The following is a 13,045-nucleotide window of genomic DNA, read 5'->3' as shown; positions in this document are numbered from 1 at the left end:
ATGATCCCCAAACTGCAGACCAGAACATGCTTAAAACCTTAGTTTCCTTTCCTGCCCGCCATTCTTCTGTTTTCTTGATTGTAGTCCCAAAGGCAGGGATTGTTACAAGAGTCCCTGTAGACTGTAAATTCCTTGTAGACAGAGATTGTGTCTACTAACTAATCCTAATGCAATTGTACACCCTACCAACTCTATTGCACTATACTATCCCAAGTGCTTGTGGCTTCCCAGCTCTGCCAATTGCCTGCTCTGTGACCTTGGGCAAGTCACTCAACTTCTCTGGGCCTCCGTTTCCTCAACTCTCAAATGGGCATCCAATACTTGTTCTTCTTTCTACTTAAACTATGCTAAAACAAATAAATATAATACTGTCTCCCCCTCTAGACTGTAAGCTTACTGTGGGTAGGGAACATACCTGCTAACTCTGTTGAACTGTACTCTCCCAAGCACATAGTATAGTGCTCTGCACATAGTAAGCACTTAATAAATAGCATTGATTGATTGATTGATTGATTAGACCGTGAGCTCCATATGGAAGAGGGACTGTGCCCAATGTGATTAACTTGTATCCATCCCAACATTTAAAATAGTGCTTGACTCATAGTAAATACTTAATAAATCCCATCATTATTTTCTTGGCCCCAAAGGGCACATGGCCAGGAGCCCTTCAGCTCCTCTCTGAGAAGATAGTCCAAGTCTACATGTCTGAGCTGCGAAACCCATCCTCTCCTCAGATCTAAGATGCCGACTGACTGTTCAAAGGGTTCGAAACAATGCCAGCCCCTACTCACCATTTCCAGAAGAGTGGGATTATCAATTTGGAAGTGTTGGCCCCGCCCCTCTCAGGAGACAGGGAACCACTCAGATTTTTAGCTCACAGCTCTGCTTTGATGGATTGGGATAAGAGGAGAAAAGAAACGGAGAGAAACTGACCTGTAGCCTGAAAGAAGTTAGACTAGGCCCAATAGGCGTGGGCAGCGGGAGTGAAAAAAATCCAGCAGCAGCCCCACCTTGCTCTGGATAGGATGTTTCCTAGTCTCAGAGGCCTCTCAGAGAGCAGGAGGGGAAAATCAGGGCAGCAATTTGCAAAATCTAAAATCCAAGTGGTTTACTGGGTATTTGAAATCTCCCCGCAAAACCACTGAGAGCTGCACTTAGAGGGAACGGGTTCTGCCCCAAAAGAGTCTTCTCTGAGCTGGGTGCTGGCTCTGCCCCAGCCCAGGTCCAAAAACCCACGCTTGCCCAGGGTTTAGGGAAAGCAAAGGTCTTCCAGGGCAGAGGAGTTGCTGACATCTGCCTCCAGATGCTTCCCAGAAGCGTTAGGAATTCACGGGTCTCCCCTACAAGGATCCTAAATGAAGGTCAGACCCCTCCTGGCCAAACTATTTATTTTCTCCCTCTTCCTGCTCCTTTCCCCTCATCTCCTCTCCCAACCCACAAATCAGGAAAATGCCAGCTCTATTATTAAAGCAGATGCGGGGAGAGGAAAGGCTTGCGGTCACTGCTGGGAAAAACCTGCACAAAGGTGGCCTGGGGAAAGACAGGGAGGGTGAACATCACGGGGCAGCTGGAGAAAGGAGCCTTGTGCCCAGAGAGGGTTAGCATCTGAAGGAGCTAGAAGAAAAGACCTACGGGATGTGAAAGGAGATTTAGGGGATGGAGGGAGAAACCCAGATATGTCAGATGGTCAAATGTTTTGTCAGATACCTGCTCGACAGCGATGACAGCAAAAGGGAATCATCATTTTTATTAGTCTAGCTCTATATCAGGTAGTTTTCCTGAAATTAACTTTGGAAAGTCTCAAGGCTTAAGGAATGAGTGTGAACTCTTAAATCTTTCTATTTTCCTTGTCTTCCCCTTTAGACTATTCGTCTCCAAAACAAGAGGGAACCTTCGGAAGAATAAATATCACTTGAAATACACAGCCCAGAAATGAGCCAGATAAATGGTAAAAGTCTTTTAAAGCAAAGTGGTCAGAGAGGAGGGATGCCCATGTTTGGCTACCTGACAAACCCAAGCAGAACAGCAAGTGAGAAGAAAGACTTTCTTTGAGACCCTAGGAACAAGTTGACGTTTTATTGAAAGTAAACATCTCATCCATTAATTACCTCTGCTTTAGACAGCCACAAGCTTTCCAAAGTAAGAGGTCCCCCTGCCTGAAGGTCCCATTTGGGTTAGGCGAGGGCAGTCTTTGCTAACAGTTTGATCTGTGGCATCTTGTGATCTTTGCCACGGAATGATGAATAATCTGCAGAGCCATTTTTTTTTTTTAATTCCCCTGTCTGTGCTTTTCTGTTTCCCTTTCAGAACAAACTTGTAAGTGTTTGGCTTGCGTTCTCTCTTTTATCTCTCTTATCTGTACTGCAAAAATTTCCCAAGGGAAAAATGATTTTTTTATAAAGAAAAAAATGGCCAGCTCAAGGAAGTAAGCAACTTGATGGTTACTGTGAGAACTCTCTAAAGTTTCAAGTTTTTTGATGTTCTCCCTCCCCGTTTATAAAAACAAAATACCCAACTCCCAGACACACTTAAAAAAAAATGAAAGAAAATATTCCCTCAAAACTTGACTTTTCCCCTTTTCTTTTAGGCGAAGAGTTGAGAAAGGTGCAGTTGTGTCATCTCTCTGTCTGCCATCCTGAAATGAACAACGAGATTCTTGATGGTGGTGTCACTGAACCTTTTAATTCCAAGTTCCTCTGAGTTTCCTGGAAGGTAGAGATATGCAGGTTATATGAAGGTAAAAGGGGCACAAGTGTGCAGCTTGGACAGGCAGGGGTACAGGTGGAAGAGTGGGGGTGTATAGGGGCCACCCAAAGTGCATATGGGGGTTGCCAGGGGAGGGGTATAAAGGCCATCCACGAACTCCTCATCTGCCACAGTTGGGCAGATGTTTCTGGAAGCCCAGACCAGGGAGCAATAATAGTAGTAATAGTATGTATTAAGCACTTTCTTGCAGAACACTATACTAAGCTCTGGGAAAGAATACCCAGGCGGGAATCGGATGTGGTCCCTGGGCCTCAGGGGGTATACTCTTTACAAATAAAAATGGGGGCGAGGGGACTGGGTACAGACACACGAGGAGAGATGACACAAAAGGAAGACAACCTAAAGACAAAAAACAGAGTTCTGTAGGGTGCTGTGACTAGAGCAGCAGAATTTCAGACTGCTCGGGGTTCAGAGCTTGCAAAGTCCTCAGAGTTCAAGGAGACTCTGGAACCTTCTTCTCACCAGAATTTGAAGGAAAAGGGAAGGGATGGTAATTATTCTGGGATGGCTTGAAAGCAGTCCTAGCCGAAACCAGAGGGATGGACTAGATGACCTCATGAGGCCCTTTCAAAGCCGGCGTTTGTATGAAAGATCTTTAGGAAATCCAGTGAAATGCTATTAAAGAGCCAGATAAATGCCCTCTAAATTGAAAAGTTCCCACTAGACTGTAAGCTCCTTGAGAGCAGGGATCATGTCTACCAATTCTACCTTGTACTCTCCCCAACACTGTACAGTGCTCGGCAAACAGTAAGTGCTCTCAAAAAAATACCACTGATGGATTGACTGATTGATTGATGAGGAAGGATCCTGAAGGGACAACTGGTTTGAGGTAGGCAGGACTCCTGCCACCTGACAGGACTCTTCTGTGTCCAATATTGAGCAAGGTTCCACCCACATGGTCATGGAATATTCACAAAGGCAGAGGAGGACACAGTGTGACCTAGGGGAAAGAGCAGGGACCTGGGAGTCAGAAGACTGGGCTTTTAATACTCTGGGCTTCACCACATTTTTTAAGGTATTTGTTAAGTGCCTACTATGTGTCAAACACTGTTCTAAGCACTGGGATAGACACAAGTTAATTAGGATGGTTAATTAGTCCCTGTCCCACATGGGGCTCTCAGTCTCAGTCTAAGTAGGAGGAAGAACAGGAAAACTGAAGCATAGAGAAGTTAGGTGATTTGCCCAAGGTCACACAGCAAGCATTTGGATTAGAACCCTTGACTCCTGGGCCCGTGCTCTTTCCACTCGACCATGCTGATTCCCAATGGTTTATGTGACCTTGGGCAAGTCACCTAACTTCTCTGTGCCTCAGGTACCTAATCTGTTAAATGAGAATTAAGACTTTGTACTGCGTGTGGGACAGGGACTATGTCCAGCAGATTAGCTTGTATCTACTCCAAAACTTAGTACAGTGCCCAGAACATAATAAGCATAATAAGAGAGGGAGGGGTTGCGAACATCTTCTGCGTCTGTGCTTTCCAGGTCCCCGACACCAGACCGTGCGTGCACTCACCACACAAACCTCTTTCTAGAGGGCCAGGGCACAAGCTGGGTGGGTGGTACCCTGGGACGGAAGTGCCTAGACCCCCACCCTGATCTGAAGCCCACCTCCCGAGGAAAGCAGGGCCCAGTGGAAAGAGCCCAGACCTCCTCTAGACTGTCAACTTGTTATGCGCAAGGAACGTTTCTACTAATTCTGTTGTACTCTCCCAAGCACTTAGAACAGTGCTCTGTTCATAGTAAGCACTCAATAAGTACCATCATTTATTGGGGGACACTGTGCCCAACCTGATTAGTTTGTATCTACCCCAGTGTTTAGAACCGTGCCTGACATATAGTAAGCACTTAAACACCATCATCGTCGTCATTATTATTATTATTATTATTAACTCTTATTCCCCAGTTTATGTGTTGGGTGCTGGGTTTCCCATCGCTGGTGGGTTTAGAACCCTCCTGGAAGTGACCCCGGAGCCTGCCAGAGAGAGGAACGTCCAGAGTCCTGGAGGTGACCAGGAGGCCCAGGGCCTGATCCGGTTTCTCCAGTAGGGTGGAATGGCTTGTGGTTCCTGTCATGCCTTTATGCCACCCCGTCTCTGCAGGATGGGGGCATCAAAGTCAGGGCAAATAGGTGAAATGAGAAACCTTGACAAGGAGGCAGAGTACCTAGTGGGAAGAGCATGGGCCTGGGAGTCGGAGGACCTGAGTTCTGATTCCCACTCCACCATTTACCTGCTGTGTGACTTTGGGCCAATCCCTTAATTTCTCTGTGCTTCGGTTACCGCGTCTGCAAAATGGGGACGCAGTGCCTTTTCTCCCTCTCAGACTATGAGCCTCACGTGGAATCTGATTATCTTGAATCTACCCCAGCACTTAGTGCAGTGCTTGGCACATAGTAAAGTGCTTAACGAATAGCCCAGTGGCTATTACTATTAAGGAAGCTCAGCTGTAGTTCTCTATTTAGAAGGCTTCACTTGTTAAGGGTTGGGTGGGATTAGCTGCCACACATTAGGTAGAGATTGAAGTTGGGCTTCCCCAGAGTTGAACTCATACAAACTTCAAATTTAGTTGTAATAATTAACGGAATCAATTATAAGGATCGGGCTCAAATATCCTAGGAAGGTCAGAGGTCTCCCTTCCCTGGATCACTGGCAACTGGGAGGTAAAAGGGGTCGGGGGGAGGGTCAAGGAAGCAGCGTGGTTTGGTGGAAAGAGCCCGGGCTTGGGCGTCAGAGGTCATGGGTTCTAATCCCCGCTCTGCCGCTCGTCAGCCGTGTGACTTTGGGCAAGTCATTTAACTTCTCTGGGCTTCAGTTATCTCATCTGTAAATTGGGGACGAAGACTGCGAGCCCCACGTGGGACAACCTGATAATCTCGTATCCACCTCAGTGCTCTGCACAGTGCTTGGCACGTAGTAAGCGCTTAACAAATACCAACGTTATTATTACTATTAAAGAGCTCCAGCTCCCACGATGGGAGGGGACAGAGAGGGATCCCCACTGAGAAGCAGCGTGGTTTAGCAGAAAGAGCCCCGGCTTGGGGGGTCGAAGGAGGCGGGTTCTAATTCCAGCTCCTCCACTTGTCTGCCGTGTGACCTTGGGCAAGCCACTTAACTTCTCTGTGCCTCGGTTCCCTCACCTGTAAAAAGGGGATTAAGACCGTGAGCCCCACATGAGACAACCTGATTACCTTCTATCTACCCCAGCGCTTAGAACAGTGCTCAGCACAGAGTAAGCGCTCAACAGATACCATCATTATTGTTATTAAGGGGCCAGAGCCCCCCCGGGAAGTCTTGGGGACAGGGTGGAGAGGGACCGCGGGAGGAAGGCGAGGTGGCGGTGGGGGTCCTGGGGCCAGGCCTTCTCTCTCCGACCCCGGGGCCGAGCACACACGGCAGGGGAGGTTGGCGGGGGCATCTTGCTGCAGGGGCTGCTCCGTTTTTCCCTCTCCGGGGGCTCCCCCTCGCCCCTTTCACCCTCTCTTCTCTCCTTTCCCCCTTCACCCGTTTCATGTGCTGCCTCTGACGAATGAAAGGAGGAAAAAAAGGGGGGGGGAGGAGGGGGAGGAGAAAGTGGAGGGGAGGAGGAGAAAGTGGAGGGGGAGGAGGAAGAGAGGAGGAGGAGGGGATGGGGAAGGAGAAGGAGAGGGAGGGAGTGAGTGGAGAGGGGGAGTCCGGCGGCTTCGCGCAAAGAGGTGTCAATCCGGGAGCGCGTCCTGGCAACAAGTCCGCCTCCGGGAGAGGGGCCGGGGCCGGGGCCGGGGCCGGGGCGGGGGCCGGGCCGGGGCGGGGCCGGGGGCGGCCGGCCGGCCGGACGGACGGAGGGCCGGAGGGCCGGAGGGCCAGCCGGGCAGGCGGGCCGGCCGGGGCGCACATGGGCTAGCCAGACGCCCGGACCGGCCGATGTCCTGACGGCAGCGCCATGGGGAAACTTCACTCCAAGCACGGTCAGTGTCCACCCCGACGCCCCCGCCACCGAGCCCCCCTCCGCCCGCCCGGGACCCTTCCCCAAACCCAGATCCCTTTCCAACCGCGCCAAGTCCCGGCCCCTGCCCCGGCCCGCCACCGGCCGGTCAGTCCCCTTTCCGAGCCCGCTGCCAGCCCGGCTCTCAGCCCAGGAGACTCCCCCTCTCCCACCCGCCTCCCGATCCCTCCCCGGCCCCCGGCCCCCGGCCCCCGGCCCCCGGCTCCGGTCCGTACTAACTCTCCTCTCCTTTTCTTTCTTCTTCCTTCCTTCCTTTCTTTCCTGTTGTTCGGGGCCGCTGGGGGTCTGCCAGCCGCCGTGTGTAAGCGCAGGGAGAGTCCGGAAGGTAGGTAGGGGGCCGGTCCCTCTTGGCCCCGGGAGAGGTAGCCCACTCGCCCCCCTGGCCCCTCGCCCCTGCTCTCCGCCTCCCCCGGGCCCTCCCGCCCCTCTGATCCTCTCCTGACCTCCGACCCCTCTCGGCATCCCGGACCGTCCGATCCCCAACCCCGTCCTTCCCACCCCATCTCACCTCTTCATCTTCCCCCATCTCCCCCCGACCCCATCCCACCTCCCTCTCTTCCCCCATCCCGCCTCCCCATCTCCCCCAACCCATCCCACCCCGTCCTACCTCCCCATCTCCCCCCACCCCGTCCCACCTCCCCAACTTCCCCCATCCCATCCCGCCTTCTCATCTTCCCCCCCACCCCCATCCCACCTCATCTCCCCCCAGCCCCATCCTCCCCCCTCCACCCCATCCCACCTCCCCACTTCTGCTCGCCATCTCCCCCGGCTCCCATTCCTTGTCCCTTCTCCCTCTCTCCCCCTCCTTTCTTTCCTCTTTCCCTTCCTCTCTCTTCCTTCCATCCCTCCCTGTCTGCCCCGCGCCTTCCTCCTCCCTCTCTCCCTCTCTCTTTTCTCTATCTCTTTTCCTCTGTTGCCCTACCCGCCGGCCTCGGCCCTGCCCTTTCTTTCTCCCTCCCCGGCTCCCTGAGCCTGGCCGGCTCTCTGCCCACTCTTCTACCTCTCCTCTAGCTCATCCTCTCCTGTTTCCCCCTCTCCTCCTCCCGACCCCCTTCTCCCTTTTCCCCTTTCCCTCCTGTCCCGTCTCTTTCTCCCCCTCCCCGTCCCTGGTTTCCCCGGCCCCGGGAAGATTTTCTGGGGGGTGGGGTGGAGGGCTGGGGCATTTCGGGGGTCCGGGTCGGGGGGGGGGGGGGGGGGGAGGTGGTCTCAGGCCGGCCGTGCTGCGTCCTAGGTGACAGCTTCGCCGTAAACGCCTCCTGGGCTCGCAAAGGGATCGAAGACTGGATCGGGAAGCAGCGCTACCCCGTGGGGACCTCGGGACTTCGCCAGCCTCAGGGTGGGGACGGTTTTTCCTGCGGTACCCAGGTACGAACCCCCTCCTCCCCCCCTCTACCAACTCTCTGAATTTGGCCATCCTCCCTGCTCCTCTTCCGCCCATCCATCCTGACCCTCTCCGGCACCTCCCGGGGACCCCGAGGATCTCTCGCCCATCCCACCCCAGCGGGCTCCTCCTTTCCCGAGGCTCACCTCTCCTCTGTCTTTGGGCCGGCGAAGGGCAATTCTATCTCCGTCTCACCCTTGGAGAAAGTTCGTTCGATTCCACGTTTCCGTTAGACTGTTTGGGGAAGGGGGCAGCCCGATGGCTGTGGGGCCCACGTTGCAAAAGTGACTTCGGGAAGAACTAGGGAGGATTTATGCCGACTCTTCTGCCCATGCCCAGTGTGCCCACACCCCGAGTGCCCAAATCCCCGAGAGCTCACGCCCCAGTGTGTCTGCACACCTAAGTACCCACATCCCTAAGTGCCCACACCTCGCTATGTCTTCACGCTTGAGTGCCCGCACCCCTCGGTGCCCAAGTTCTCTGTCCAGGGAAAACTACCCTAAGCGGGGTCCCAGTAGAGGGGTTTGTCTCCTGTCTCTGAGCAGAGGGGGAATTCTCAACTTTCTGCTCTGTCTTGCCTTGATGAGGTATGCGGGGAGAGCTGCCGGGCCTCTGACATTTCCCGCTATAGCTACGGCTGTGGCTGCGGAGGCTCTTGAAAGGGACCGGGGTGAAAGGGCACCGGAGGTCAGCTTGGGGCCCACCGCCCTGGGAGCGCAGATGTGGCCGCCGAGAGGGCCGATGTCCAGCCGGACTGGTAGGCGCCCCGGTGCGGGAACGCTGCTGCCTCAGGAGACACGTAAAGCAGGTAGGACATCGAAAGTGATTCTATCCTCCTTAACTGGACTGGATAGTCCCCTCTCTTAGAGGGGTGGGCTCACCTACCTTCCTCCCCGGGCCCTCTCCTTTGCCGTGAGTTAAAATCGGTGAAAAACTGGGTGACTCTCTGAGAGGCATAGAGGGGAGGGTTATTTGTGTACCTAAAAAAAAATGGTTAAGGAAGAGAGGCTCTCCCGCAGAAGACTTTTGGTTTGCTGAAGTGTTTGGGAGACGGATTCCCGGGTTTCCCGTTAAACATGGTGCTGGATGGATCAGGAAGCAGGTGCTTGGTTGGAAAAGCAAAGCTCATGTCACCAGAAAAACACCTGGACCTCTTTCCGGGAAATTTGTCTCTGTCCCAGACTATTGGGGTTTGCTTGTTGTGGGCAGGGAATGAGCCTGTTATATTACGTCGTACTCTCCCAAATACTTAGCACAGTGCTCTGCACACAGTAAACACCACTGATTGATGGATATATTGGAAGGTCTGACTCCGGAGATCTTCCTTGAGTGAAAGGCCGATCGGATGAGTGTTGGGCTTTGCGGAGAGTTCCGAGCCTTTTTGTTGCCACTGAACTTGGGGTTGCACCTAGTTAAGATGTGGAGATTTTTAGATGTTGGGTGAAGGGGCCACAGTAAGAATTCCTGGGTAACTCTCCTAGTGTCTGGCATGAGGCTGGGTATTCTGTGATCCGGAATGGGACTGACAAAAATGTCCCAAGGGGCAAAGAACTCTGTGAAAGGACTTTTTTTTCCTATAAAGAGGAAACATCAAACTTGCATGTAGGATCTGTCAGACTCGTTGATTGAAAGGGGAATGCTGACTTTGAGGACGTGTTCAAGAAGGTCTGGTGGGACTGGTTTGCAGGCAGGAGGATTTGGTCTGAAGTCAGGTCTGTTGTGGAAGTGCCTGGAGCAAGTGTCATTTGGGAGGGAGAGAAATGAAGGTTCAGGTCCCCTTGAGTTAGAAGGTGAGCAGAGGTTGGGGGGAGGAGAACATTTGAAGTAGGTGCTGTGTGTGTGTGTGTGTGTGTGTGAGAGAGAGAGAGAGAGAGAGATGGTGTAAGTGTGTATGTGTGTCTGTGTGTGACAGAAGTTCTTAGCACAGTTCTTGGTACACAGAAACCACTCAGAAAATATGATTGTGCGTGCATATGTGAGATGGGTGTATATGCATGGGGGAGTGTGAGACAGTGCACATATTTGTGAGTGTGTGACTGTGTGTGTGTGTGTGAGTGGATTGAGTGTATGTGATGGGTGCAAATATGTGGGTGAGAAGTGTCAGTGGTGAGCGTATGTGTGAGACAGTGAGTGTGAATGTGTGTATGTGTGAGAGAGAGAGAGAGAGAGAGAGATGGTGTATGTGGATTAGTGGATGTGTGGGTGCGAGCGTGTGTGTCTATGTGTGAGAGGATGATTGTGAGTGTGGGTGCCACTTTAAGGTCTAGGAGGAGGGCTCTGATCTGGTTAAACCACTGACACACCTGCCCAGCAGGGACCTCTGGTCTGAATGTTTTCATTAATCTATAGAAAGAGATGGAATCAGAGCCTCTCTCGCATATCAGAGGAATAAAAGGACTTGTGGTGGAAGGGGGAGTGGGAGTCTCAGTCTTTAAGGACACAGAAAATACAACTTTTTTTTTTCTCTTCTGGAGTAGATGTTTTAGAAACCAAAACCCCCCAAAGCCTAAAGACTGGTTGAAAATAACCCCCTGAATGAATTTGGTTGTGTCTGGAAGCAGAAAAATATACATCTTTACAAGTGCGTGAGCACATCTTGTTTATTTTTCTTGTTTATGTTTTGAAGAATCCTTGCAGACCAATGCTTATTCATTTTTATTTCGGTGGAGAAGTAGCTTTTAAATGTCAGGATTGCTCATTTCAGTTGACACTCATGATCAGAAGTCTTAAATGTTTCCAGAGTCCTTTTCTAATGACTCTTCCTGATCATAAAGATGTTTATTTGGAGGGGATGGGGAGAGAGAGGAGAGGAAAAAGAAAACCATAGGTAGTGTGTAATTGTTGAGTTGCCGACAAAATGAATGCGGAAAGGGTCCATTTGAGGAAGGGGCCCACAGAGCCTTCTTGGGACTGTCTGGCGTTAGCTCCAGACCTCTATTCCCCCTGTGGCATTTGGGAAAGACACTTAAACTTTCCGGCCTGGTTTTCCCCATCTGTGGAACAGGGGCTGATAATACTTACCTCTCCCTTGGGAGCGTTGTGAGGAGTAATTAATGTTTGTTCAAAGCACTTCTGAAGATGAAAAGCGCTAAGATATCAGTACTAAGTGTTATTATAGAGGCTGCTCTCTCAGCACAGCTCCTACAGACATCAAAGGGAAGACAACAGCCAGTGGATTTGGGGGGAGGAGGGGTCCCTTCTGGCCCTGGCAGCCGGGGCTCTGATGGGGGGGCGGGATTGGGGGTGATTATGCCCCAGTCCCCTTCAGCTGGCCTTCTCTACTGACCGGCTTTCATCCCCATTGAGACCTTAAAATCGGAACAAGTTTTTCACTTCATCACTGGCACCCAAACAGCTGGACATTTTAAGGTCTGGCAGAGTACAGCTGATTCCCAATTAGTGATAACAATAAAAATAACGGTAATGTTTCTTAAGCATGTACTATGTGCCAAGGCACTGTGCTAAGTGCTGGAGTAGAGATGAGATAAGGGGGTCGGATACAGTCTCTATCCCACATGGTGCTCACAGTCCAGGCGGGAGGGGGGAACAAGTGTTTAATCTCCATTTTACAAAAGGGGAAACTGAGGCACATAGAAATTAAGTGACTTGCCTGAGGTCACGCAGGTTTGTGGTGGAACTGGGATTAGAACCCAGGTCCTCTGACTCCCAGGCCCATGCTCTATCAGGGCACACTGCTTCTCGTTTGTAACTGGTCATTTGTAACCAGCCACAATACCTTTGATTTCAATATCATAGCACTTTTGTCAAAACTCAATTCTATATTGTTGTGGAAGATACCTGGGGAGACTTTCCTTCTGAACACAGGATAGCACATTATTTTGACCCAACAAACCATGGCAGAAATGAAAAAATATTGGCCAATAAATGTGCCCAGTGTCAGTTTCTTCTAAAACAAAGTAAAACCTACCAACCCAAACCTAAAGGAATCTCTCAGATTTGTGGTAGTATATATCACTCAGATGGCAGGGTGCTGTGCTGGACATTGAGCATAATTAAATGAACAAAGCCCTAGTTCTACCCACTAGGAACTTACAATTTAGAAGACAACAAAGGCAAGACCATCATTGTAGATGAACACCCACAGTCACAGTCAAATTCATGAATGTCTCTCCATTCAGCCCTCTGACACACACTTGAGTTCTATTTATTTCTTTGTGTTAAGGTGCTAATGAACAGCTAAATCCCAGTCAGAGCTAGGACCCAAAAGAGAAATGTGTGAAGGGTCTGTTTCTGCAATTTCTCTACAATAATTAATAGTAATTAGGGTATTTGTTAAGCACTTACTCTGTCAAAAACTGTTCTAAATGTTGGGGTAGACACAAGTCAATCAGGTCAGACACAGTTCATGTCCCACATGGGGCCCACGTTCTAAATAGGAGGGAGAACAAGTTATACATCACTGGCTTCTCTACATAAAATTGGAATATATAAATGAATAAAGTCACATCTGGGCTACTGTGGTCTGACCGTCCGTCCTCCGTCACCTGATCCTTTCTTATGGCTCCTCTCCTAGCAATCACGATCACCAAACAGCCTTCCCTTTTTCTTCCCCTCCCTCAACTTCTCTATCCTCTTCTTCCCTCTCTCTTTCCAGAGCATCAGCAGGACCAACGATCCTCCCCAAATCAGACACTGAATCATGACTTCGCCTGAGGGCTCTCGCCTCTTCTGGCTTCCCCCAGGCTGGCTCAATCCGGGCTTTGTTTCACAAGCTCTGTCCCCATTCAACCACTGGTATTTATGGAGCACTTACTATGTGCAGAGCATTGTACTAAACACTTGGGAGAATGCAGTACAACAGAGTTAGTAGGCATGTTCTCTGCCCACAAGAAGCTTACAGTCCTCCATTCCCTCAGGCGTGTAATTGAATTGTAATTAGAAACAGTGTGGTCTAGT

At 50.9% G+C, this 13,045-nt stretch overlaps 1 protein-coding gene across 1 annotated transcript in view; it reads left to right on the top strand.

Moving 5' to 3' along the window:
- Positions 1-6,602: 6,602 nt before the first annotated feature.
- NKD1 (NKD inhibitor of WNT signaling pathway 1) overlaps positions 6,603-13,045 on the top strand; it is an 86,988-nt gene continuing 80,545 nt past the window's right edge. The window contains exons 1-3 of the mRNA XM_029074389.2: positions 6,603-6,709; positions 7,040-7,072; positions 7,979-8,112. Of these exons, the coding sequence (XP_028930222.1) occupies positions 6,685-6,709; positions 7,040-7,072; positions 7,979-8,112 (192 nt within the window). The 5' untranslated portion in view covers positions 6,603-6,684. The remainder of the gene's footprint in view (positions 6,710-7,039; positions 7,073-7,978; positions 8,113-13,045) is intronic.

The sequence above is a fragment of the Ornithorhynchus anatinus genome, chromosome 11 (genome assembly GCF_004115215.2).
Source record: "Ornithorhynchus anatinus isolate Pmale09 chromosome 11, mOrnAna1.pri.v4, whole genome shotgun sequence".
NCBI lineage: Eukaryota > Metazoa > Chordata > Mammalia > Monotremata > Ornithorhynchidae > Ornithorhynchus > Ornithorhynchus anatinus.
This window is presented reverse-complemented; position numbering and strand designations above follow the sequence as displayed.